The following is a 26,784-nucleotide window of genomic DNA, read 5'->3' on the forward strand; positions in this document are numbered from 1 at the left end:
CAGAATGATTTTTGTGGAATCAATATTCTCTGGAAAAAAAGCTAATGATATTCCGATTCAATGGACCATACTGTGTTTGTAGATCTGGGATTTAAACCTCTTTGCAGGTATTTTAATTAAATTAACCTATCAAGCCACCAGGAGAAAGTCTAACTTATTGACTAAGAGGGAGGTAAATTTTAGAAACTCTTATCCATTCTAATTTACTATTTAACACAGTACTGTGTGTGAAAACCATCTGAATGGGAAAATACTAACCATTTATTGCTTTTACTACATATAATAATCTAAATATAGCAACTAAAATTTAAAAAAATAAATAAAACATATCGATGGAAATATAATTTTACACTTATTAAAGATACCTTCTTACATGTTACGTCTTCACCCAGGCAGTTGACCTTTAAATCATCCAACAAAGTCATGAGTCCAGAAGCATGTACGCACTGATGCATGCTGATCAGGCTGGTATCCTCACTCTAGTGCACTTACTTAGCCTAAGGTAAGATGTGGCCCCCACATACAGCATTCATCAGCATATACCAACACGCCTCCACAGTGGGCCTGAAAAGGACTTTCAAATGGAAATAAATTGTGTGTAGATTCATGCTACAGGGCAGTCTCTGAGCCCACTTCCCTCATTACACTCATGATAGTGATTTACATTAGATATGTAACGTGACTTACAATGAAACAAATTAACTCTAGAAAAAAGGTGATTTTCATTAGTATGCAGGTGGCGGCACTGCATAAATAAAATAAAAAAATGTATAAACATAATTGAGTTGATGAGTATTTAATTAAGTGATTTAGAATATATATATATATATATATATATATATATACACACACACACAGAAATAAATGTTTTTTTGTTTTGTGGTAAATGTTTTTTATGTAATGTTTTGCTTTATAATGGGCTTCCAATGCATATGTATATTTATCTCTCTCTATATTAAAATTGTATTGCTAATAGGAGGAAAAATTGCAGTTCGCATGCATGTACTGAAATTTAAACTTTTCTCTGTGTTGGTCAATTAAATTGTTCACTGGAGAGAGAAATAAATTAGGCATACTGTGCATGCATCTCCTATGTAGCACTAATGAATGTGTCAATAGTGTGCACAAGGTAGAGCTCTGCTGCACTCATTCTATTCCAGCTGCTTCACAACACAAACATTTTCAGTGCACTGCTACTGAAATCCCACAGCCCTCATTTCCTCACCTCTTTATTTACCAATGTTTTATTTAATTCTCTCCTTAAGCAAATTCCTTTTACTTTGGCATTACTTGCTGTCAAAGGAACTATGACATTGACAGTCTTTCAGCAAATGCTTCAGCCAACTGTTTTCTTTAATGCAGACATTAAAAAATTATATGAGTAAAGAGAAGGAAAAGATAATGGATAAAACCTCTCAGGGGAAATTAAAATAGACATATCCACAGATGAATATTAAAAAGAGAAGAGGTTGTTTGTTTACGCTGATGCAAAATCCCACTTGCCTCTCATCACTGAAGGTGGATGTGGGAGTGGTTTCTTCATCATCTTCCCAGATGAATCCTGATTGGTCAGTTCAGGTCTTTGGTCACCCTGGGTGGCGCTGATTCCAGTCTATTGTTTATTTATTCAGGATGTGTGTGTCGCCTGTTATAAAAGGAAAGAAAAGATTCAGGAGCTTAATTGAAATTGACATCTAAATATAAAATATTTAATAAATTGCTCACCCTTCTTCACCACTTTTAGCAGCCATCTCTTAGGAGTCTGTTCTGATGAAATTCCAGTGGATGTAAGCAGATTACAAACCTCTAGATTATCATATTTGATTTCTTTTTCCTTTTGAAACACTGCAGATCATGAGATAAAATGGTCAAAAATGTCACACAACAGCTGATGATCTGACTGTTATCATATATATATAATCCTATATTATCCTATATATATAATATCCTATAAACTCTTTTTTGGTTCAGTGCCCACAGGGTCGAGTGTGGCATAGACCAAGTTGTGCTAATGCCATGTGCTCATCCACATCATTCCTATGGTTGGCATTCAGACAAGAAACTCTCTCTTTCCTCGCAGAAAACTGGAGTACATCCTGCCTGCGAGAGGGTAAATGAGAGCGACAGAGTAATAAAAAATAGAGAAAGAGAGAGAGTGAGAACATAGAGAATTTAAAGAGGGGACAGGCACAGAATCTGCACATCCTCACAAGCAGCACACCTTTACCGTTCACAACCGGACTCAAGACTGAGCTGAGAAACAAAAAAGGTGAGTACAGCAAATTTTGCATGAATGAGTGAGAATTTAAAGTCTGTTAAATGGAAGAGGACAGAAAGATAAAATAATGGTTGTTAGGATTTTTAATAAGAAGCATTTCGCATGGTACGAGAGCTGGCTATAAGGTTTTTTGAAGATTAAATCAACTAAATGTTTTCTTTTGTTTTGAAGATCAGAATATTGGTTTCTGGGTTCTTTAAAAAGCATCAGTATATACTGTAGACGTTTTTTTTTTTAAGAACTAGAAAATACAATGTATTTGTGTCAATTTTCAAAATAATCATACAGATTTGGAACGAAATGGGGTAAAAATAAGTAAATGACAGATTTTTGAGTGAACTGTCCTTTTAAAAACAAATTATGACATCAGGCTGTAACCTTTTTGGGTCTTAGATCAGTGTAGGGCAGTATAAATTATGAAAATAGAAAGAAATGTGCAAGTACTCAGGCTGATATACAAAATTAACCTGCATGTAAATGGAAAGCTGGTGCATTTATCTAAGACATGTGATGACAAATGAGGTCATGAGACACATATGAAGTCATTTTAATGTATGAGCTGGACTGCCACACAGATTATAAAAAGTATAATTATAAAAGTGTCTAGAGTGATCTACTAAAGCAGATAGAGAGGAGACAATTATAAGACAGGGCAGCTTGTGAAGGTCTTGGCAAAAATGGGAAGAGGACAGATGAAGGTAACATGAATTAAAGACAACCTGAAACGAGCATCAGAGGAGGGTGAAAAGGAAGCAGGAGTGTTGACAATCTATCAAGTGGATTGTGATGGGAACGAAGGATGGAGGAAATAGCTATTCACATGCTGAGATGATTGGTGGAGGTCAATTGATTTTCTACAATAAACCTCTCCAGCTCTCGGTTCAATTCAGGCATAAGTCACTGGCTCAGACAACAAGCTGGTCTAAGCTGTTCTGCTGGCACTCGGTAGGTCAGTCAGAGCCTGATGTCTACAGGTCTAAAGGGGAGGATGACAGGCAATTTCTTCATCTAGGGTGCACCTGGTGCCTCTTGGAGCTAAGTGCTATTATCTTTGCAAATAAGCTAGCAGAGGCTGGGAGCTCCTTACACAGACCTCGCAAAAACAATGGCCATCAGTGTAGGTTTCGAAGCTGTGGAGGCGTCATTTGAAAAGGTCTTCCTTCTGATTTGCACCAGAAGATAAATATTAATCCAAGAAGGAAACCAGGCTTCCCTGGTTTCATAAGAGAGCAGAGGTTATATAATTGAGCTTACTGATGCATCACCTGTGTGTCTCTGTGCTGTCAAACATTTATTTATCCATCGGTTTGAATCTTGCGCCTCTGTTTACAATGTTGTGTGGGCTTAAAGCCTTAGGACGCTGAGAGGAGTCCGCTTCAATTATAGAGAGCCAGTCAATCCGCAGGGGAATGATTAAAGCAGGTCCACTGCCCCTCTCTGGCAGTTGACCATTTGACAAAAGTATAAATGGAAAACTGCAGAACAAAAATCGATGAGACCGTGGACACAGAAAAAAAGACTGCTGTCTTTGATATAATTCAATTCAATTCAAGCGCTTTTTACAATACAAATCATTACAAAGCAACTTTACAGAAAATTACGTTTCTACAATATTTAGTAGTAGCTTATAAGTGGTGACTGTCAGTTTGTGAATGAATTGTGATAATGAAGCCATAACCAAGCCCAGATTGAATCTGTTGATTTCCTTGTTCTCTTATTTTCCGTACACATTTGCAGCAAAAAATGCAACCTTCTAAGAAACAACTTTAAAGGCTATATAGTAGGTGAAAAACAGCATCCGAATTCATGGTATTCATATTCCAATTATTTACTTCTGTGGAGATTGAAGTGTGCACCCAGTGGCCACTTTACTATTTCATGAGGCCACAGAAGAGGATTTGTGAATGATATTGAAGCAATGCAACTCACACTGGTAGGTCACATGTCAGTGACAACATGACAAATACAATATGTTCAGATTACATTCGAACTAAATAGAACATATTATTTTAACTGTCACAAATACTCATTCAAAGTCCTTGCACTGGCTGATATGAATCTATCTATCTATCGCAAAATTATATTATCCAAAATATATTGCAATTAACCAAAATCTATTTTAAGAATCTATTTTCTTGCCACTGAAGTACATTTTTGTAATTTAATTTGGCATTTGAAAGGTAAATAATTTGAAAGTCAATTTATTGTCAGTTTGAAAAATATATTTCATAAAGCAACACTGTTTAGTACATAAATGTAGCATATATTTAAAATATAATCTGGACAGACAATTATAATTTTTTTTTTTCTGGTGTGGGCAGTTCAAATCTAAATAGCCAATGCACACACAAGGTGCATGGGGAGTGTGAATCATTGTGAATTATTTGCATTCAAATTTGTGGAACAGGTTTGTGTTGCAGAAGTTCTGTATAGGCCAGATTTGACCAAGAGTTGGTGGTAGAAAAAGCAGTGAAAATCCCTGTTGTGGAATGACAAACATTCTCCCCAAGGAACCCTAAAAGAACATACGGATAAGCAGGATGAAAAGATGGGGAGAATATAGAGTGACAAGAGACAGACACAGAAAGGAGAAATGGGGAAATAGAATGACATAGATCATCTCACAGAAAATTCTAAAGTAACAGGTGTGACAAAAATGATAGGGATACGGGAAACAAAAGAGATGAAAGACATCAATGCAAAATGTGATGTCAATTTACAAGGAAGAGCAAATCAGCATTGAGGTTGAAACTGGAAGGGGGCAACTGAGTGAGAAGAAGAGAGAGAGAGATTGGAAGAATGCAGCATGTCACAAGCCACATGAGACTGTTAATGACATTGCTTTATAGAGAACCGAGTAATGAGAGAGATTCATCAATAAAACTACAGGTGCCATGAGAGGCATCTGACACAGCTGTGCACATGAACACACAAGAGAGAGAGAGGGAGAGGGAGACAGAGGGAGAGAGAGAGAGAGAGAGAGAGAGAGAGAGAGAGAGAGAGTCACTGGGGGGAGGCTGGGGGAATGGGGATGCAGAGAGGGGTTATTCTCTGAGCCAGTCAAGTGATGAGTGTGAGGGAAGCAATGCTTGGATGAAGGAAACACACTGCGTGCTGAGAGAGCAAGATACAATAAGATATTTAATTAAGACATAGGAGACTCAAGAAAAACAGGATACAAAGAAAAGGATTGAGAACACCTGGATACATTTAGCTGGAACACAGAGAGAAAGAGACCAAGACGAGTGATCTCCACAGGTAACTGCTGTCATTGTGATATTCATGCGGCATGACAGCGATGGGGACAGATGATGGATGGAGGGAGGGGGTGGTGGAGGAGGAGAGGAATAATTAAAGAATGGGAAGATGGAAATAAGAAAGAATGTGTAGTGGCAATGATGCGATGAGTGACATGCCTACAAGAAGATGAAACACTATTTACATTCTAGAGAATAAATGTGATAGGACTTGAACTGGAAATTCTGGCAGTTAATATGCATTTTTAAATTAATGCAATAGTGAGAGCTTGTGAAAAAAAATTGATATATATATATATATATATATATATATATATATATATATATATATATATATATATATATATATATATTAATTGCAGAAATCGCTAAATGATCATCTCAAGGTTTATACTCTGTAACACCTCAGGTTGCAATAGGTCTGTTTTAGAGATAGAAGTGCACTGACATTTTGAAAGATTGCTCTAATCTACAAGAATCCATTGAGAAAAAGAGGGGGAGTGAGAGAGAGTCTTAGAATAAAGGGAAACAGATAGAAAGAGAGAGAGAGAAATGGTTGGTGGGGGCTGATCTGTGGTAAAATGGTCCAGCACCTTTCAGTACAGACTGCTTCTTGTTCAGGTCGCATGTCAATAACTGCAGTGGTAATTGGTGGTGTGTCTTGAGGCAAGGCAATCAGCTTCATAAGCTTAAAGTAAAGAGAAAGAGTGACTGGAAAGTTGTGCATTAAATAAAATGGTACATGAATGAAAAGCTGTTGGTGGTGCAGTTCTGTGTGGGCATAAAGGACCGCTGCCATCTTGTGGTAAAGTCCTGGGATGGCTTTTGCATGGTTTATGGTCACTTAGGAGGGTTAAGAAGTACCACTGCCCTAGCACCTTGAGCTGAGAGACACCTGGAAACAATGAAATTAATATTAGACAAAGGGTGCTTGAATGTGCTCAATTAACAATGTTAATGGCATTCAACAGTGTATTAATATAATTAACAATTATATATGTATTTATATACGTATATGTATATATATATATATATATATATATATATATATATATATATATATATATATATATATATATATATATATATATATATATATATATATATATACACACACACAGAGAGAGAGAGAGAGAGAGGTGGAAAGAGAGAGAGAGAGTTTTTGTATTGATACTGCAAAAAGGTACTGCAGACAGGGATCCCACGATCACTTAAAATCTGGTAATATCAAAGAATTTTAAAATTGTGTTTACCAGGCCTTGAAAAGTCATGACAATTCTAAAATAGAAACATTTTTTTCATATAAATATTTATTTATTTAGCTAATTGTTCTTTTAATTATTATTATTATTATTATTATCTAGTAATCAAAAGTGACCAAAAAGGCAATAGAAAAGTGATTTAATCATCAAAACAGCAGGAACCCAGTGTAGAAACCTACATACATTTTTGTATCACTCAGTTTTATCATCAGCCACACAGTGATAGTTTATCCAAAAATTAATATTCTGTCATTATTTACTAATCCTCAAATTGTTCCAACCTGTTTGACTTTCTTTCTTCTGCTGAACATAAAATAAGATGTGTTCCAAAAGTGTTCTGGTGCCCAATGACTGTATTTTCAATTCTACCGACCAACAATCTTCTTTTATGTTCAACAGAAGAAAAAAGAATTATACAGGTTTGAGTAACATGATAGAATGTTCATTTCTGGGTGAACTATCACTTAAACTAAATGATAATCTAAAGCTGCAGCCCTCAGTTTTCCAGGAATAATTTTGACAAAAAGTCTCAATTATAAGAAATAAATCCATACGACCATAAGAAATTTCAACAGGAAAATGTAGAATAAAAAGGCAAAATTACAAAATCTTACTCTCTAATTTGTATAGTTTGGGATGCCAAGATACGTAGGACCATCAGAGCAGCTGGTTCCCAGGGTGTCATAGGGCCATATTCCGTCCTTGATGGGGACGATTTTAACACAATTTCTTTCTTAAATCCTCTTCACAGCCACTGCTCATCTGTATCACATTATCACAGAATGCTACTCTATCTTCTGTTCTGGATGAGTCTATTTCTGTTTATTACAAATGGGTGAGTAAAGAGATAAACATCTGACGCACTGACACTAACAATCCCCGGACATTCACATTGTTAACATCTCTCCCGGTCTCCCAGTGAAAGAGGATTTTATGGGAATCATTACGCCGAGTGGAATGATTCGCAACTGCAGCCCACCATACAGAGGCTGATGAAAGGCTACAATCGATACCTAAGGCCAAACTTTAACCGTGAGGCTAATTAAATATTGATGGAGAATTAAAACATGTACAGTCATTTAAATAATTAAATCCGAATAATAAAAACACATTTCTTCGTTTCCACAGAGGGGCCTGTTGAAATTGGAATGAGTTTGGATATTGCCAGCATTGATGCCATCTCTGAGATTAACATGGTACTATTTGAATTTATAAACTTACTTTGATAAGAAGCTTCAGGCAACAGATCAATAAGATTCTGATCAATTTTGTTCATGCACTTTCAGGACTACACAGCCACTATCTTCCTAAGACAACGTTGGCGAGATTCTCGCCTGATATTCCCTGGAAATGAAAGTCTGAGTCTGGATGGGCGGCTGGTTTCTTTGCTGTGGATCCCTGATACATTCATCCCTGATTCTAAGCGTTCTTTCCTCCATGATGTAACTGTGGAGAACCGTTTGATCCGCATCTTCAGCAATGGCACTGTGCTCTACGCTCTTCGGTAAACACTGACTCTGAATTTATAACTTCTTACCAAAGGCTGAACAGGTGCTCCGGGCAGATGTATGTGCATCTGGGGAACCTTCCCACTGAAATGGTTCAATCAATATTCCTCTTTTTCTCCACAGCATTACAGCAACCATCGCCTGCAACATGGATCTCACCAAGTATCCTATGGATAGACAAGAGTGTACATTGCAATTAGAAAGCTGTAAGCATTTTCAAAACAAATGCATATGGTTTTCGCTTAATTTCTTTTAATGATTATTCGAGAGCAGGCTGTAAAGACCCTTAAATCTTTATGTGTGTGCATGCATGTTCAGGGGGCTATAATTTACAGGATGTGGTGTTTTACTGGACCCGAGGGAATGACTCAGTGAAGGGGTTAGACACACTGCGTCTGGCTCAGTACAGTGTGGAGAGCTACTACACAACCATATCTAAAGCGGTGTATGAAACAGGTAAACGCATCACATTTTATTGAGAATGTTCTGGTAATTTTTTCATTTTATTTTATTAAAAATGATTCTCAGTCATGGTATTTTAGCCACATTCTACATTTATATTTATGCATTTGGCAGACGTCTTACTTCTAAGCAGCTTACAGTGCAATCATGGTTTACAACCCCCCACCCAAAAAAAAAAAAAAAGAATTTGGACACTTATGCCAGACTTCCAAAGATCATCCAAATTATATTTCTAAGAAAATAGCACAAGCACCACTATTCCACAAGAAGAGATTTAGGGTTTAGAATGAGAAAACAAACAACTGTATAGCATATTTTTTTTTCTGCAGATGCTACTTGGTTTAATCATCTGTGTTGTTGTTGCTGTTGGTATTGAATTTTTTTTAATGGACTAAAATTCATACAAGGTTTTGGCAGCACTGTAGATTTACTCATGTCATATATTTCCTAGTAATCAAATTTATAATTTTGGTATTGTTAGTGCTGCTAAAAATGGCTGTCTACAGTGTATAAAAAAATCTGTTACATTTACAGTAAAACAAAAAAAAAATCCAAACCCTAACATACGATGACAATCTATCAGCTATTAGATGGCATGTTGGTACCTGAATGTTTTACAACGTATTATCACACATTTTAAAGTGATACAATGTTAATATAATAATAATAATAATAATATTATATTATATTAATAATAACTAATAATTACTACAATTACCAATTATAATTTTCCGTGGTAAAACGGAAAGCAACTAAACATACACATAGCAAAAAACACTTTAATGTACATTACTGATAACAAAATGAGAAGAAACAAAAATATTTAAATAATATATATGTGTCATTCAGGGGCTATATATATATATTATGTTTTTTACTTGAAAATGCAATTTTTAAACCATTTACCATTTTCATTGTTTGTGATAAGATATCTTACAGTTAATCAATTAACAATTTTTAATGAAGCATTCTTATACTTTTTGTGAAAATTGCAAGCTTTTTTTTTTTTTTTTTACAGTTAATCACCTGCAATATTCTGGATCTGTTGCAGGTTTTTATCCGAAGCTAGTTCTGCACTTCTCTTTACGTAGAAATGTTTTGTTCTTCATTCTGGAGACATATGTGCCCTCAACATTGCTGGTGGTTCTGTCATGGGTGTCTTTCTGGATCAGTCAGTCCTCCGTTCCAGCTCGCACCTGCATCGGCCAGTGATTCTAAGAGCTTATTACCCTAGAAAACATATGCTACAAAACATTTCTTCATGAAATAAACTAAATATTCTCTGTCAAATCAATTTATTTGACAGGGGTGACCACTGTTCTTACCATGACCACACTAATGATGGGTGCCAGGACCTCACTTCCCAATGCCAACTGCTTCATTAAGGCCATCGACGTCTATCTCGGCATCTGTTTCACCTTCATCTTTGGAGCTCTGCTGGAATATGCCTGTGCTCATTTCTGCACCATGCAGCACCAGACCATTGTAGATGTGCAAAGGGTGAGAAACCTCTGGATAGTGGATAAAAAAAATGACACATTTTTACAACCTATTATATTTTTTTCATTTTTACATTCAATTTTCACAGGAACTACTCAAAGAATTCGAGGAGTCAAATGGTACGACTCATTTGGCAAATTCAGCATCACCCAAAAAGATGCAGACAAAAGAATCCACTCAGCAGGAGACGCCTGAGCAATCTGTGACATGTGAAGGGAATGAAGCCACAGACAAGAAGAAAGAGAAGGGGTGCAGTTTGTCCTCCGTAAAGCAGATGTCTCGCCGCGCAGCATCAATAATGAGTGTTGAGAATCCTAACAACATCGACAGACATGCACGTGTGTTTTTCCCCATGGTATTTCTCCTTGTCAATATTTTCTACTGGCTCTACTACCTTTTATTCTGATGGATAAATAACTTTACCTCCCATCTCCATTAATGAACAAAGTATTACACAAATGACTGTAAAAGTGAAGAGACTTGATCAATTACCCATCAATTACAGTTAAATAGTGCAGTATAAAAGGAGCTGGACTTGGTTCATTGCTGCACTGAAGCAAGTGTTTCTACACAATAATAAAAGTGAAGATTATATGGACACACATAAATCACCATACAGACTGATCTGCAGCAGGACACAAAGGAGGACGCTGTTCGCAATTACCTTCACATTACTGATTTATTGGAGGGTTCAATGTGTTACCTGTTTAGTTTTTCTCCTTGCTTTGTTTTGCTAGTTAAATGTAATGCGCTGTAGGGTTGCTGTAAACTCCATAAGCACTGACCATAATAAATGGCATTAAATAAAAGCATTAATGGTCGTGTAAGCATGTATGACTGTATAGTGGGGTCCACAATCTGATTCCACATTGTCAAATATAATTCAAGCCTGTGAATACAGTTTTAAGATTAAAAAAGGAATGAAAAAACAAACAAACAAACAAACGTATGCGATTATGCAATATTATATATATAATATATTCTGTCACTAATAATCACCTAAGCTAATATGTAACATTAGTGTTTACAGTACATTATCAATCAAATTGTTATGATGATACAGTAGTAATGAAACATCTGACTACTCAATCACCCAATCTACTCATCCATGGATCCATCCACCCATTTTAAGTGATACATTTGGAGATTTGGCTTTCTTCTTCGGGTTTACTATCAGAACACCACCATTCGTGCATCACCGCCAACAAATCACTGATCATCTATGATCCTATTGCTTTACTCACTCTGGCCGTGGGGTGGCACTGTCGCGCTTACTAAATGAACTAAGAGCATCGCCTGGTCAAAGAGGAAAATCCATCAGCCAATCAGGAAGCAGGTTGCCTTTTAAAACTCAGCCGGGAAACTCGGAACCAAAACAAACGTCGTTTTGCTTGAGTAGAGGAGGAACGATTAAACACAGAGAAACGGTAAGGTTTAACTTAAAACGTTTAAGTTACGTGTAAATTAACATGACTGTATGCAATGATAATCCTAAAGTAATATTCCGCTTGTCACTTTTTTGTTTAATGTAAAACTGACGAACGGAGTTGTCCGAGCCGGTCGAATTGCTTAGTTATAAATCATGAATTGCATTATTTGAGCCAAACAAGTTACATTTCACTATGTTGCTTGTCAAAGCTACAGACATGGACACCATGATTTACCTGGATCAGGAGAACGGCAGACTGACCACTCCAGCCATCAAATCTCGCCAGAACAGACTGCACTCGGCTCCAGGTCGGGCCAATACAGGTTTTGTCTTGTAACCAACACCGAACTATTCACGAAGTCCTTAATTTACGTCTGTCACATTTTCAGATCAGTGCTTGAGAACACCTCTGGCAGGAAAGGCACGTCTTGGCGCTCCTCTGCAGTCCACCCGTAAAGCTTTGGGTGTCATAAATAAGGTTGTTGCCACTCCAGCAGCCTCTCATAAAACCGAGGAGAAGACTAAACCTGCTGAAGCCAAGGTTTGTTGTTGATATTCAGAGAAAACTGTATGCCTGTAAGTTGTTTGTAGGTTGATTAAATGATTTGCTCCATCAGTGTAAGGTTCCTGCTCCGCCTGCCAGTGAGGAGCTGCCAGAGATTGAGAAGTGTTTCCCATACAATCCCAGCGGTAAGATTGGCCTTCTGTTTCATGGCTTTAAAGCTAAACATTGGACTTGAGCTCTTGATGATTTTTTTCCCTATGTTAAATTTGTAGAGTCTGAGACCTACGGTGTTCCGGATGAAGTCTACCTCTCTTGTTTCTCTCTGGCTGGTCTGGGAAAACCGATGTGGCCGACTGCTGCACCTGTGGAAGAGCTGCTTATGGACCCATGTTTGCCACTCTCCCCTTTAAAGATGCCCAGAGGTAATGGATGGATGCATTTAGAAATGTACTTTAAAAGTTGTCAAAGTCTTCATGCCCAGTTAAATTTTGTCTTTTTTTCTTCTCCTCATGCAGCAGTGGAATACGATGATGAATTGGAGGCATTCCTACAGACGATCAGTGAGCTGACTGTTGACTTGCCCCCCGAGTGTGAACTCTAAACTTTGTGTATTGGGAACTTTTTACTTTTTAAATTGTTTGCTTGCTTTACTGTTATTAAATGTTTTATTAAACTTCTGTTTGTATGTTAATTGACGCCAAGCGGTCTTTGTTTAAATTTAATTGGCTTAGTTCCTCAGTGTTAAGATCTCACTAAAGGTGTTGTTTCATTAAACATTTTAACTGACCATGTACTAGTCCTCTTTCTGTAAATCCAGTTCATAAGGAATTATTTTTTTTTTTAAGTGGTACACTAGGGTTATTAAAGGCTCATCTGTTTTAAGGAACTATGGATGTTCACGTCATTTGGGTTAGGCTCTGGTTCGTATAAGATCTCAGTAATGTTGTTTCCAATTTATAGTTCCCATGAAAGTTTATAACAAAGAATAAAAACTTTTTTTTTTTTACCTTTATTAAAAGAATATTCCCTTCTCCACGTCTAAAGACATTTTAAAGTGCAAATGTTACTCACATTTAAAGGTGGCAAAGAAAAGGTTACAAACAGAAGTATCAGTTAAACACATTGAGGCTAGTTTTAGAAATGTTTTTTATAATTATTTACAATTGCATATGTACACCGTTATTAGCACCACTTGGTTAATAGCAGGAGTTACCCCATAGGTACTGTATAAGCAATGGAATAATAAAAAATACTTACAAATCAATCACCATGCCTCTCTTAAAATACTATTTTAAAATGGATTGTCTAAAACATGCGTTGCCATCTTTCTTTCTAGCCTACCCACAGCCCTTTCTTGCACTTTCATTGGACAAACTATTATTCCTCATACCACCTCAATCCTTCAAAATTTTGTGCCAGTAAATTAGAACTTCACAAGATAAAGGACCTCATTGTTTGACTGCGAAGTATCATAATAGAGCTGCTTCTTTGTCATTCTAGCCCCATTATAAAGTTGCAAAATTGGCAGCCGTCGCAGTCAAAAGATTTGCATATACAGCAGTCTGTGTTGGGGGAAGTTGGTAGAAAAGTCCTCATGTTAGCCTTGACATGGCACAAAGTTTGTGGGTCTTCCTGATCAGCAGTTTAAGTCCCTTTCTTGGATTCCCATTCCTGGGAAAAAACAAAGCATTAAGGTTTAAGTGATACACGCACACATAAACAGGCATATTCCGCAACATAAAATCTTACCAGAGACCCAAACTGATCAATGAAACTCATTAGAGACTTGACTTAGAATAAGACTGAATGTTTTAATGTGACCTCTATTGATGCAGTAAACTGTTCTGTTTGCATTATCTGTCTTTTTGATGCATTGCACTGCATAATGTTGTGAATACTGACGTGTTTACCTTAGCTTTCTGCATAACATTTCCCTTAGTGGATGCATAGATGGAGGGGGGCCGCTTACGAATTTCAGAGGCGCAGTTGACTGGGAGAAACGACTCAATATACTGAGTCTCTGTCCTTTGAGTCTATAAGGAAAGAAAGTAGGATATTTAACAATTAGGATCAATAAATCACTAATAATTCTAATATTTGTCAGTACCTTGTTTGTAGGTTTGGTCTCTGTAGGCGCCCCCAGATCTCCACCAGCCAAAGATTTCTTCAGGTTTTCCTTCACCTGTGTGAGCTTGAGCTCTAGGTCCACACGCTCTCCTTCTTTCACCCGACAGCTGTCCTCCAGCTGGGCTACATGCTCCTCTAAAGCCAACTTCTGCTTATCTGCACAACATGTACATAGTTCAGTTTAGATATGAATTTCTGGCAGATCAATTATAACCATAATAAACAAAGAAATGACATCAACATGAGTTGGCAATTTTAAAATGTGATTTTAAAAAGCTCTAGGTTTGCGGTGCTTGTGTGTAGGGCTACACAATTTGGCATGAAAAGTTGTACAATTACAATTTTATTATTTATTGTAATTTATAGTGTATTGTAATGTAGTATAAAAACACTAGAAACATCACCATTGTGATAATCCTATTTCACTACAAAATAATAATAATTATGATTAAAATGTAAAAAATATGAAATATTAAAATTACTACAATAATATTACAATAAACTACTACTATTAAAATAATACTATTTAACTGTAAAATTATAATTATAATTATAATTATTACCAAAATATTAAATAAGAAACAATACTACTGTAATAATGCCTTTTCAATGTAAAATAAAAAATAAGTATTCAAGAAAAACAATTATCATCATTATACAGTACTATAAAATATCGTTCTAATATTTATAGCCGTCTTAATTTTTTCAAGCCATATTGCGATTTAAAAGTGTTCTGTGTTATGATAATATGGCTGGTACCTTCACAAGAGAATATTTTATGAACACTATGTCTCATAAACATGGATACAAAAGAGAAATGAGGACATACGTTTACGTGATTGAATTAAAATTAGCAATATGTTAAAAGAAAAAAAAAGCAATAAAGTTATTTTGCTAGTAAAAGTGGGGGAAAGTATCTTGCTTAACTATTTTGAAAGAGTCTCTGAGTATCTCATTAAATAGGCAGGAAAGCTGACTTTCTCACCAGTTGCACCCTTCATCTTCTCTTTGGCCTCTCGTTTCTTTTTGCGTAGTGAGACTAGTGCGCTTCTGATACTGTCGATTTCTTTCTCCAGGTCTTCTTTTTCTTTCAAGTACCTGCGTGCATCCTCCTGTGCCCGTGTTTTCCCATACCTCCCGTATTGATTTGCGTCTGCAATGTCAAGTATAGGTCAAAGAATCAGACCCTAGAAGTCTGTTGGAAGGTGGCAAAGCTCTTAGCACTTATCTGGTGAGAGAATGAGTGTGAAAATGCAGAAAGCTGTAGATCAAACCAAAGTGTCTTGTTAAGCTCAGGTTACATTACTCTGACTGCTTTTGATGTGACAGTGCAAGAACTCTGCAGCCATTTTCAAAATGGCTAAAATAAGGTTGAGTAGTCAGCAGGATTCTAATAAAAACTTGAAACCATCGTACTCTATGTTAAAGACAATGCTGAATCCAACACAGTGCAGAGTGTGATGGGACTCACTGGAGCCGTGGCGCTTTAGGGTGATTTGAGGAGTGGGCTTTCCTGTGCCACTGCTGGAGAAAGATGAACGATGTTTCGTTTGTGCTCCTCCCCTCAACCTCTCATTTTCCTGCTGAAAGAAAAAAAAGTGTATTATATATAAATATATATATATATACACATATACACACACACACACACACTGTATGCTGCTTCATATGGTTCAAATGCCATTTATGTGCCTCATTTTTTTTATTTATTTAGTGTAACCTGATCACATGATTTGAGGCATGCACAGATGGAGAACCGAATCTTCTGCCTTGTATCTGAAGGTTCAGCATGGGTTTAACAAGCCACTCAGAGGCCAAAGGCCGTGACAACTGAACCTGCTTTAACCCCTGATTATTGCACGCATCACACACTTCTCATTTTTCATTAAAGTCCAGTCACAGCACATGCCCACAGAGGCACAAGGATACATCTGATCTCTTCTTAAAGGTTAACAGAATTGCCATGCTCTCTGTGATGCATGTACATGTTGTGCATTTCTCTCTACATGCTTTAAATCTAAGTCTGTGCACATAAAATGAAGTGCTTTTTTTCTGAAGAATTTTCTTTTGGAGCGAGGGTTGTGAAGCATATGGCTTGTAAAAGTGTCCTCTGAGAAAAAGGCTGGAAACCACTGTGTTAGAGTGTAAGCACATGATCAAATGTTTGTTCATCTTCGACCACAAACCTCTATGGCTTCGAAAGGGACCTCATCATACATTCTCGAATCTGTGGAGGTTGCCCATCTAAATAAACAGGAAAAGACACAAGGTGGTCAAAATCAACAAGATGACCCAGTCTAAAAACTCCAGCCCTCATCTCCTTCACCCTCAACTCACAGGAAAGAGTGACGGGCAGCTGTACGGATGTTGGCAATAGTTTCCACATCTACATAGTCATAATGTAGGGACTCTGGGTCAGCAGAGGAACCGGTTTCTGCCAATAGGACTCCCAGCCAGCGGCCCATGTCCCCCGAGCAACTCGCCTAACACAACAAGCACACACACACAGGAACAAACATGAGCTACAAGCACAAACAGAGCCATAGACAAAATATATATTATACACAGACATAAACTAAGATTTGGACAGAATTTATTGTTTTAATTTCATCACATGATAAATGAGTATTAAATAATTAAAAAAAATTTTTTTTTATATATATATATTTTTTTTTTTTTGAGCTATTACCATTTTATTGATAGTATAATAGGAAAGCACAATACATCAATACATAAACTACAACTAAAACATTAAAAAAAAAAAAATGTAATCTAATTTTTTTTAATCTACATAAAAATATATATTTTTAAAGTTATTAAAATGTATAATTACTAAATGACCAGTATGCAAACTAAAATAAAAGAGAAAACATAAATTATTAAAATAAAAGCTAATTCAAATGTCAATGACGACTATAATAGTATATAAATATTCCTAAAATAACACAATAACACATGTGAATACATGAGAGCGTTTTATTTTTATTGATTTAGACAAAATATTAAATCATTTTAATAGCTGTAATAAAAATAGTTGGCTTGTCTTCATCAGCCAGAATTTTCATATGGCTAACTGCTAGAATATGCAGTATCTCTATGAAGCATAGTTGTGAAAACGTCACACAAAATACCTCTAAAGCTGCCAGCTCTGCACCTCCTTTCAGTATCCTCAGGGCGAAGGGGTGTTTGGGCCCGAGGCCTGGGACGACCTCGCATCCCCTCAGAGCCACAATAGTGTGGGGGACCCGCTGTTCTCCTTTCTCATGGTAAAGGTAAAGAGATCCAGCCCGCACACGACACCAGTTTTCCTTCCAGCACTGATTCAACAGCACTCCTACATAACCTGACACACAAAGAATTACAGCAATTATTACAGCACTCCCACCTCAGTTTCATGGTGTAGTTTTATTCTGCTCCACTGTCTGACATCAAAGGCTAAGAAAGAGAAGTTGAAAATAACAGGTGGAGAGAGTCATGGGTATTGTAATCTGAGAAAGAGAAAGGGAGACGAGAGAGAAAGATGTGTGTCCTACCACACCGAGGATCCTGATCGAGTGATGTGCGGGTGTCTCCCGGCAGTGGAGGCTTTCTTTTGGAGAAACTGATAATTCTTGTGATCTTTCTTCCTGCGGCTCGGCTTACGGTGCCTGTTAGCTCTGACAGTGCACCTCGCTTGGGTTTACCTGTAAACACACGTTTGATGGTTGAGTGAACAAAATGTAAAGATATGCATAGTCTACACTACACTAAACACAATCTGCATGAATTAGGCCAAAGCTAATAAAGATTTCACTGGTCCAAACAATGATGATCACAAACAATCCACATCATGCATAAAGACTTCCTGCCTGTTATTAGAGCACCTGTGACAATGATCATAAATACAGTGTGTGTGTGAGAGAGAGAGTGAGGGAAAAAGAGAAACAAGATTTTTACATTCAGAAGAAATTGTGAGCGTTTCTTGCCACGATAAACTTTCCAAAGCAATAATTTTGATGGCTTGAGTGGTTGCCAGGGTATTGCTATGCAGTTTCTAATGAGTAATGAGTGTTTTTTCTTTCACAGGGAGGGAATAGCTGTGGTTTCTAAGGCTTTTTGAGTTGTTTGTTTGGTTCTGTCTGGTTTTTAATATATTTCCAGATAATGTAAATATATCAAATATATATATTGTCATAATGTAATGCTTAATTTACTTTATGTTGTCTAACAACAAAAGGAACATGTTTTATTTGCATTTTAATATTAGTATGGCACGATATTATCCTATTTAATGTTAAAAGTAATCTAAAAGTACTCTGATTATATTACCTATTATGTAATTGCTTAATTTACAAACTACACATTTTTTTTTTATGTCATTTGGAATCAGTAACGGACTACAATTTGTAAGTACTCTACCAAGCTCTGTATGTTGCTATGTGGTCATTAGGGTGTTTTTCACATTGTTAAGCGATTGCTAGAGTAGTTTGGGTGGTATCCAGATTCCTTTTATGGGGTTCATACGCAAAACAAAAAATATTGCAGGTTGAATTACTTTCACTATAATTTTACTTTTTTACTTTGGAGTTTAATAACTAATTCCCCTGAATATAAGCAATATTAACATTTGCCTTAGCAAACATCACAAATAAAGAGAAAGACAGAACAACTAAGTCAGATTAAAAAAAAAAGAATTGTGAAAAGTGTAATCAGAGAAAAATAAACTAAAGATCTCACCATTTTCCCGTCCATCGCGAGCACTTTCAACACTTGGCATACTGTCAGAATCGGAGGTTTGCTTCTCTGAAGAACAGCACTACAGGGACAACAGCACAGCCAGATTAAACTAAACGTGCCAAATTTTTAACAGTTCACAACTATAACTTGGCTAATACTATATAGGATATAGACATTATTGAAAACTAGGTGTAGGAACAGAGTGCTGTTGTGGCTAGACAATTACAGTAACACTGTTCAGACAGGAAACACACTACCAGCACAGTCTACCTTTCACAACTGACTGCTGAATTCAGATAAGATGTGTTTCTTGATATATAAACACACACACCTACACACACATCATTACATTCCCCATGATTTAGCCTCTCACAACAGGTCCCTTAAATTCAACACATTATTTACAGCTGCTCTGACAGAATTTACCACCATGAGCTTGACACCTTTTAATTAAAGCAGATGGAGAGTGAGCCCTGAACATTTAAATGCTGTCAGTCTGTTTACACACACAGAGACCGGCATTTACAGAAGCACTGGGGATGTAATTACACACAATGATAGAGGACAGACTCACATCCATTTACAACAACATTTTATATGCACTACTATTCAAAAGCTTGAGGTCGGTAAGATTTTTTTAATGTTGTAAGCAAAGTCTCTTATGCACACAAAGGTTCCATTTATTTGATCAGAAAAGCAGTAAAACAGTAATATTACCGTACCATATTGTAAATAGTACTACAAGTTTAAATAACTTTTATATTTGAATATATTTTATAATGTCATTTATTCCTGTAATGGCAAGCTAAATTACTCCAGTCTTCAGTGTCAGATGATTCTTAAGAAATCATTCTATGTCGATATGGTGTTCAAGAATCATTTCTTATTATTATCAATCTTTAAAAAAGTTTCTGCTTAATTGTTTTGGGGAAACCAGGATACATTTTTTAGGATTCTTTTATTATTAAGTATATTGATTTGTAACAGAAATATTTTTGTAACAATGTATTTTTTACTGTCACTTTCAATCCAAATTTTTTGACCTTGCTGAATAAAAGTAATAATTTCTTTAAAATATAATAAAAATCTTTTTGAACAGCAGTACAAGAAGTAAAATAATCATAGAATTGGAATGCTTACAAAAAGTACTTAACATTGTTTTGGACATGTAGACTGTACAACTGGCAATAATATGTTTTTAAAATGCTGCTTCTTTTTTGCAAAGAAAAGTTAATGAGGTATTCATCTTATGCATCACAGGTGGCATTATTTTCCTAACCAACTCAAAGTGAGACAGAAAGTGAATCCCCCAAAAGATCCTCCAATCCATCATTGGCACGCTTTATATGTCAGTAATGAAGATGAGATGCACAGGAGTCATGTATGAGACAAATGTGTGCTGGAATCCCACCTTATCCAGTTCAATCTTCCTAGGAATCATGGGAGATGATGGGCTGTCCAACCCATTCCCCTGACCTGTAATGTCACGCACCACCTGTAATCACACAAAGATACACACACATCAGTGGTTCCCTACAAGTGTAAACATAGTCCATCACACAAGGGGGTCCCTTTTACAAAAGCAATTTTCCTCTTGTGCAATATTGTTTCTTGCAGCAGGATACATCTATTGTGTGTATGTATAATGGACTGATATCCAAGCATGCAAGCGAAAGAGGGACTGTGTTTACTTGAAGCCATTTCTCGGCTTGCTCCTTGCTTTGCACGGCTAACACCAGCGCCTCCCCCCCGGGAAGAGAGAATCGGAGCTCGTGCTTCTTCCTCCGGCCATCTTTGGGCACATAGATGACGGTACACAGGCTGAGTGGTATGTCTGTGAAGGGTGACTGGTCTTTAGAGCTTTTATAGCACTATAAAACAAGATTCAGAGGTGTACATGTATTATAATAGTACCAAGAAATATCAATGATAATTTTTATCCCTCAGGGCTTTTGGCAGCTCACCTGGAGTCTGTTCTCGCGGATGACAGTGAGCTGTTTGGCCCACTGGCCGAAGCGTTTCTTCCTTAGCAGGAAGGCACAGATATGGCAGTCTCTCACCGGGGCCATGGAGTTCTCCTCTGAGGGCCACTGGTGCGTCAAACGCTGGCCTTTATCTTCCTCTTCCTCATCATATGACTCATAAGAACTGCTTAAGGCATCCGAGTCATTATCTGCAGAAGAATAGTGGCATACTTATGCTACTAATAAGAAATGACAAGGCTATTTATAGCATCAGGGTTCCCCCGCTTACAGGAGTTTTTGCGTCGTCCATTCACTTGCGTTGTTGGGTAATTGTTCTCAGCTTCTTCGTAATATCCATCTTCAATGGAATTAGGAGGACTGGAGCTGCCTACAGATGTATAAGCGATGCAAAATGGCACATATTTTATGGAAATATTTTTTTTTTCAGATTTGTCCTATTTAAAGAGCTCTTTTGACCTGCAGTGCAAGAGAAAAAGCTAACTTTGAAGGACTTTAAGACAAAGAAAAGGTTGCATGGCAATGTGCATGAACTAATTGGCAATCCTCTGTGAAATGAAATTTAGAAGTATGATTTCACCGACATATCTTCTTCTCACTGAATTGCATGAATGCACAGCAGTTTTCTTTTAGCGTCATTATTAAACTGCTATTGCTTTATTTGAAACATAAAAGCACTCAACTTTTAGTTAGGGCATTTCTTTTTTAAAACAGCCAAAACTTGGATATTTCTATTCATTTAAATTGAAATAAAGGGGTAACTATCAGTGTTGTGGAACAAACATTCTCTCTTTGACCATATTTACTTTCTTAATGCACATTCTAGGTATTATTTTAAATATAGAAAAACTTCTATCAAATTTTTTATAAAAAAAAAATAGCCATTTGCACTGAAACAGCCTTTTAACCTGAAGCCGGTTGCATAACCTGTTTTTTTTTTTCTTCAAGATTGGTCATAACTTTTTTAATTCAGTTATGAAAAGGTAGATTTGTCTTATTTGTATTGGAGAAGTATGACTAATTAACCCTTGGCAACTGCTAGTTGGTCAAAATAGTTCTTAAGATGCAGTCTTAACACGGTGGCTAAGGTTATGCAACTGGCCGCTGATAGCCAGATAACCTGACATTAACCAATAGCCATTTAAACATTGTTTTTGTAATGTCACATTCAATATAGCTCCATTCTAGTATGTAACATTCACATTTTCACAATCTAGTCAATTCCTACGGAATAAAATTAATTAGGATTTGACTTCTTGATTTAGGATTTTTTCTTCTTGAATATAATGTTTCATAAGAAAATGTGTCCCATTATGAAAGCAAAATGGTTTAAATCTTAAAAAACTTTAAATTCAAGTCGTTCAAAAATAAGTATCTGTTGTTACACAAAGTTGTAACATCACTCTCCAAGCAATTTTATCTGTAGGAATTTATATAGACCATGCCATGTTTTCCAAGCAACGGAAATACAGCAACAAGACTCACTGCGGCTGGTGATATATTCTGGCATCTTTCCAGGCATGAGTGGCACGGCCTCTTCATAGTAATCCTCTGGAGGTGGTGTGTTGGGCAGGGGGGGAGGCGAGTCCGCTGTGCTCTGGTCCAAAAAATTGTGGCAAACAATGACTTACTCCATCTGTCTACCCCATGACATTCATTCGCACTTAACATCTGCTTTTCAATGAATCCTCACAATAACATAAAGCTATGTTTTTCCTTTACACCACTCTGTAAGTTATTAACACATGATATGTGACCGCTGCATCCAATCAAAAGTCAAACCCACATTCCACATGGATGACGGCTCAGAAATACATCAGATACTGGCCATCGAGGACTATTGTGCTAATGGCACTCAAACACACTGGTACACACAATGAAAAATCTCACTGCTGGAAGACTGCAGATAGAATCTATGGGGACCTTGTGAAATGCCGATGGTGACGTGACTAAGATAACAACCTGGCTCTGAACATGCAATGCAGCTGGAAAGAGAAGTGGAGGTCTCACTACAGCATGATTAATCTTCCTGCCGTATCTCACCATTGCAGAGCACAGCCCTTATTACACAGTGACATTAGGGCTAATGATGCACTATATATTAGCGTTGGGTCTAAGGAGCAGAGCATTATGGGTAATCCCCTGAGAGAAGATTTCTTACTGGTTTGGGGACGGTGTTATTGGTGTGTTTCGTCTCTGGCTCTTTCTTCTGATCCTCCATTTCAACTTTCAGCTTCCCGAGGTCACAATCTGTAAAAATGTGAAAACACATTTATGAGTGTAATATTCCAAAACATTGGAGCATGTTGAGAGATGCTAGACTCATAGATATTCTCCACTTACCAAATGTATCAAAAAGGGATTCGACAAAGCTGGTTCCATTTCTGTATACTGAGCTGTTCATGTATGTACAGCCTTTTCCAGTGACTACAAAGAACGAGTAAAAGAAGAGAAAGAACATATGTATGTAGGACAACCGCCAAAAGCTTTCTCTGTCTCATTTATGAGAAAAACAAGGCCTCCTCAAGCTGAAGTTATTTCCATCAGGTCTTGTCACTTTCTGGTCCAAAGTTTTTTTTTTTTCTTCTTTGTCTAAATTGTCTCAAGAATATTTTTCTATTAATTCTCTGTCAGACTGATGTTTAATTTGTGATTTTGTTCAGTTCCCTCCTGAAACAGAACAGTTCATAGCTCAATGTGGTCAATCTGATGAAACCACAGGGCCTAATAGGATTATCCAAGGTGGTCTACCAGATCTAACTAAGCTGACCAAAATGTTTTACAATCCTTCTCTTGGAGAAAGGAAGGGGTGTTTGATTAGGTTTAGAGTTGGCCTCTGCAAGAAGGTGGCTTTCCAGGAACATGACTGGACATACATGGTCTACCAGCTGGTGGTCCAACCACTAAACCCAGCTTGGGCCATATAATAACCATCAGACACTGATATTAGGTATTTACCTGATGGCTGAAGTTGTTTGAGAAGGTTCTTCACGGCTGTTTTCTTCTCTTCTGTAGCACAACTCAGGGACTCATGGTCCAACAGCTTCAACAGCACATTCAACTCCGTCACCAAGAGCTCCATTGCTGAAGGTCAAGGCTCAGGGTTAGAGGTTGATAGATACCAGACTATACAACTGTCAATGCTTGTTAAAACAACAGATTAATTAGACCAACCATCAACCTGTCAGCATGAACCAGCAAATGAAAACATGCGTCAGTTGTAGAGGTTTTTGGTCAATGACGTGATACTTATTTTTATCCTATTTATTATATGTTTTCAGAAATACATACAAATTCACACATACAATGACTTGACTACATATTGTTTAATACAACTGTTTTGAATTCATTGAGTTCAACTTCATTCTTTTATTTATTTTTTTATAACAATACGCAACCCTGAGTACTATGAACTTTGTGACTCTAACCCAAGGTTTTCAAAAGATTTTTCGTTTTTTCATTGTGAGGCTTTTGAGGAGTGGGGATAGCGGGCTTGAGATCAACTCAGGTTTTCATCATTAATCATCTGTCTCTGACTTTCAAAAGCTTGTAAAGCTGGGGTGACTGAATCAGAATGGATCTAGATGCATGGTTCTTTGTAACATTATATTCCACAGAGTGTCTTCAGTATGGACACACATGTCAGCAGACAATAGACAGGGGGGATTATTACAGAATTATAAATTGGAACAGGTTCGGAGCTCAAAACTTCATGCTGGGACTCTCAAGCTCTCTTCCAGGTCCCTGTGGGGTGAAAACCGCCCTGCTGGAGAAACCAAAAACCCTTGTGTAGAGACAAAGACGTACCCTCTGATCTGTGGCGAATTTCCCATCCCACCTAGCAAGCTCACAGAGAGCATCAGAGGAGGGTCCAGACGCAATAAATTAATTCTAAGTCTGACATCTAAGCTCCCTCAAGACAAATTAAGACAGTGGGGTTAACCTCTGGTCTCTTATGTCTAGATTATGCAGAGAAGGACTTTTTATTCTGAAGGAGGCGAGCTGAAATTCCTAGGATATCTCAACAGATACTGCCGCCCACAAACTGAAGCTAACACAGTGTTAAGCTCCAGCTAAACCACATTTTCTCTCCAAAACCCATTACTAATGATACACTACTACTAATGCTAAGTGTTTGAGTTTGAGCAAATGCACTGTCAGCAAATTAGTAAAAATATGTAACCAAAAACCTGGACTGCAAGGATGAAAAGACAGCATGAAACAATAAAAAGCTGATTTATCAGGGACCCTAGGCAGAGTGTGCCCGGCAGGAGGTTTGCTGATTTGGAAGAAATCTGACTGTTTTGTTCATGGAAAGTAATCAAGCCATGTGTACACCTCCTATCCTAGTGGATATGAGCTCATGGTCAACACTGCCACCACATTGATCACGAGCAGAAGGCTAGATTGAGAGGGAGTGTGAATAGGGCTGATCATCAATGTCCATCACACAGCTGGACAATCTGGCTTGGATAGAGGGTCAAGCTGAGCCAAAGTATTTACCTCAGGGCCTCTGGGCTCTATACTGATATTAACAGGTGTGGTAGGTCAAGACTCAGATCAATTTCAGCTGTCAGATACTCCATGAGTAATGTATTAAAATACGGAATTCCTTTAAAAAGCAGAAAGAGGAAAATGCTGAAGTGACAAAAAAGAGAGGATTGGAGATGGATAGAAACTCAACTAAAATACAATCTTACTGTGAGCTAATGATATTATATATACTCAGAAGTGTCAAGTAACGAAGTACATATACTTCGGTACATTACTTAAGTATAAATTTTGGGTATCTATACTTTACTTGAGTAATTATTTTTCAGCCTTCTTTTTACTTCTACTCCCTACATTTTCACGCAAGTATCTGTACTTTCTGCTCCTTACATTTTAAAAATAGGTTCGTTACTGCTATTTTATTTCGACTTGTTTTCATTTGTCATTATTAAAAAAAAAAAAAAAAACTATCCAGATAAATCGCGCCATCCGGATGGAGTGAATTTGATTGTGGTTGGATGAGAAGTATAAACATATACCATTCCGACACCCTATTGGTTTGTACGCGATCCATCGCGCCTGCACATGATACAAATCACATCACACTCCAGCAAGGACATAGCCAGTTTGGGTTCGGTTATCAAAAAATATATTTCTTAAAAAAGAAGGGTTGGGTATGGAACCGGTATCCGATCGCCTCAGAGTCAGTCCGCTTAAATTTCATATGATACCGGCGTCAGACCGGTTCTCCTCTCCATCTTTCAGCACGCTCTTCAACCCGCAGACCGCGAGCGGAGCAGCGCATGCGCACTTAAACACAATCAGAGGACACAAGGTATGTGTTTATCGATAGATTGTTAGAATATCCATATCTGTGCAGTTCTTTGTCATAAATACAGTTCACTAAAGGTCACGAGGGAGACGGTTTTCGCTCATGACACCACAGCTGTTTCTTCCAGCGAAAATCTAGCCCTTAACACATATGAACGAACACATACTTTAATTACACGTATTTAAATATACTTAATTTAATCATACGTACTTTATACATACACTACTGTGCAAAAGTCTTAGGCACGTTAGTATTTTCACTTAAAAGAATGGTGTTCGGACAGTTATTTATATATTTTGCTGTAGTGTGTCAGTATAAAATATCAGTTTACATTTCCAAACATTAATTTTGCCGTTGTCAGACTGCTTGGGCATTCAAAATCGCACTAGATTATTATTAAAATTAATGGCAAAATAATTCCTACTGACACACAGC

The 26,784-nt window shown here is 37.1% G+C and overlaps 3 protein-coding genes and 1 long non-coding RNA gene across 7 annotated transcripts in view; 2 read left to right on the forward strand and 2 right to left on the reverse strand.

The window, feature by feature from the left end:
* The first annotated feature begins 1,723 nt into the window (after positions 1-1,723).
* Positions 1,724-11,197, forward strand: gabrp (gamma-aminobutyric acid type A receptor subunit pi). Of its 2 annotated transcripts, none has more exons than XM_059516700.1 (10): positions 1,724-2,269; positions 7,549-7,632; positions 7,717-7,829; positions 7,926-7,993; positions 8,084-8,301; positions 8,429-8,511; positions 8,624-8,761; positions 9,819-9,971; positions 10,074-10,267; positions 10,356-11,197. In XM_059516700.1, exons 2-10 carry the CDS (start codon positions 7,580-7,582, stop codon positions 10,671-10,673), a joined length of 1,338 nt encoding a protein of 445 aa, XP_059372683.1. In that variant the 5' UTR covers positions 1,724-2,269; positions 7,549-7,579; the 3' UTR covers positions 10,674-11,197. The 2 variants fall into 2 exon arrangements, with proteins under 2 accessions (XP_059372683.1, XP_059372684.1); XM_059516701.1 differs by lacking the exon at positions 1,724-2,269 and adding an exon at positions 5,304-5,536.
* Positions 8,339-10,227, reverse strand: LOC132110109 (uncharacterized). Its single transcript, XR_009424587.1, has 3 exons — positions 10,093-10,227; positions 9,794-9,963; positions 8,339-8,472 (listed from the first exon to the last, which is right to left on the reverse strand). It is a non-coding gene; the product is annotated as an uncharacterized LOC132110109 (long non-coding RNA).
* Positions 11,198-11,557: 360 nt separating the features above from the next.
* pttg1 (PTTG1 regulator of sister chromatid separation, securin) lies at positions 11,558-12,988 on the forward strand. Its single transcript, XM_059515765.1, has 6 exons — positions 11,558-11,694; positions 11,906-12,004; positions 12,086-12,237; positions 12,314-12,386; positions 12,474-12,623; positions 12,717-12,988. The coding sequence occupies exons 2-6, from the start codon at positions 11,914-11,916 to the stop codon at positions 12,800-12,802; spliced, it is 552 nt and encodes a 183-aa protein (XP_059371748.1). The 5' UTR covers positions 11,558-11,694; positions 11,906-11,913; the 3' UTR covers positions 12,803-12,988.
* Positions 12,989-13,184: 196 nt separating this feature from the next.
* Positions 13,185-26,784, reverse strand: part of afap1l1a (actin filament associated protein 1-like 1a) — a 35,878-nt gene continuing 22,278 nt past the window's right edge. For 2 of the 3 annotated variants that reach the window (XM_059515758.1, XM_059515756.1), the window contains exons 2-19: positions 23,985-24,110; positions 23,370-23,453; positions 23,188-23,276; positions 22,512-22,623; positions 21,298-21,396; positions 21,009-21,217; positions 20,736-20,915; positions 20,456-20,539; positions 19,045-19,123; positions 17,862-18,011; positions 17,460-17,671; positions 16,666-16,811; positions 16,515-16,572; positions 15,800-15,911; positions 15,314-15,481; positions 14,309-14,484; positions 14,112-14,234; positions 13,185-13,872 (exon numbers count right to left, since the gene is read on the reverse strand). In XM_059515758.1, the coding sequence (XP_059371741.1) occupies positions 13,846-13,872; positions 14,112-14,234; positions 14,309-14,484; positions 15,314-15,481; positions 15,800-15,911; positions 16,515-16,572; positions 16,666-16,811; positions 17,460-17,671; positions 17,862-18,011; positions 19,045-19,123; positions 20,456-20,539; positions 20,736-20,915; positions 21,009-21,217; positions 21,298-21,396; positions 22,512-22,623; positions 23,188-23,276; positions 23,370-23,453; positions 23,985-24,110 (2,234 nt within the window). In that variant the 3' untranslated portion in view covers positions 13,185-13,845. The remainder of the gene's footprint in view (positions 13,873-14,111; positions 14,235-14,308; positions 14,485-15,313; positions 15,482-15,799; positions 15,912-16,514; positions 16,573-16,665; positions 16,812-17,459; positions 17,672-17,861; positions 18,012-19,044; positions 19,124-20,455; positions 20,540-20,735; positions 20,916-21,008; positions 21,218-21,297; positions 21,397-22,511; positions 22,624-23,187; positions 23,277-23,369; positions 23,454-23,984; positions 24,111-26,784) is intronic. The other variant, XM_059515757.1, reaches the window with a different exon arrangement.

Source organism: Carassius carassius, chromosome 29 (assembly GCF_963082965.1).
Source record: "Carassius carassius chromosome 29, fCarCar2.1, whole genome shotgun sequence".
NCBI lineage: Eukaryota > Metazoa > Chordata > Actinopteri > Cypriniformes > Cyprinidae > Carassius > Carassius carassius.

Excerpts from the sequence above, each read along its gene's own strand:
- pttg1 (XM_059515765.1), top strand. The coding sequence starts at position 11,914 with ATGGACACCATGATTTACCTGGATCAGGAGAACGGCAGACTGACCACT. Across the intron at positions 12,005-12,085 it reads CAGACTGCACTCGGCTCCAG|ATCAGTGCTTGAGAACACCT; the intron begins GTCGGGCCAATA and ends TCACATTTTCAG. Across the intron at positions 12,387-12,473 it reads TTTCCCATACAATCCCAGCG|AGTCTGAGACCTACGGTGTT; the intron begins GTAAGATTGGCC and ends TTAAATTTGTAG.
- gabrp (XM_059516700.1), top strand. The coding sequence starts at position 7,580 with ATGCTACTCTATCTTCTGTTCTGGATGAGTCTATTTCTGTTTATTACA. Across the intron at positions 7,633-7,716 it reads TTTCTGTTTATTACAAATGG|TGAAAGAGGATTTTATGGGA; the intron begins GTGAGTAAAGAG and ends CCGGTCTCCCAG. Across the intron at positions 7,830-7,925 it reads CCTAAGGCCAAACTTTAACC|AGGGGCCTGTTGAAATTGGA; the intron begins GTGAGGCTAATT and ends TCGTTTCCACAG.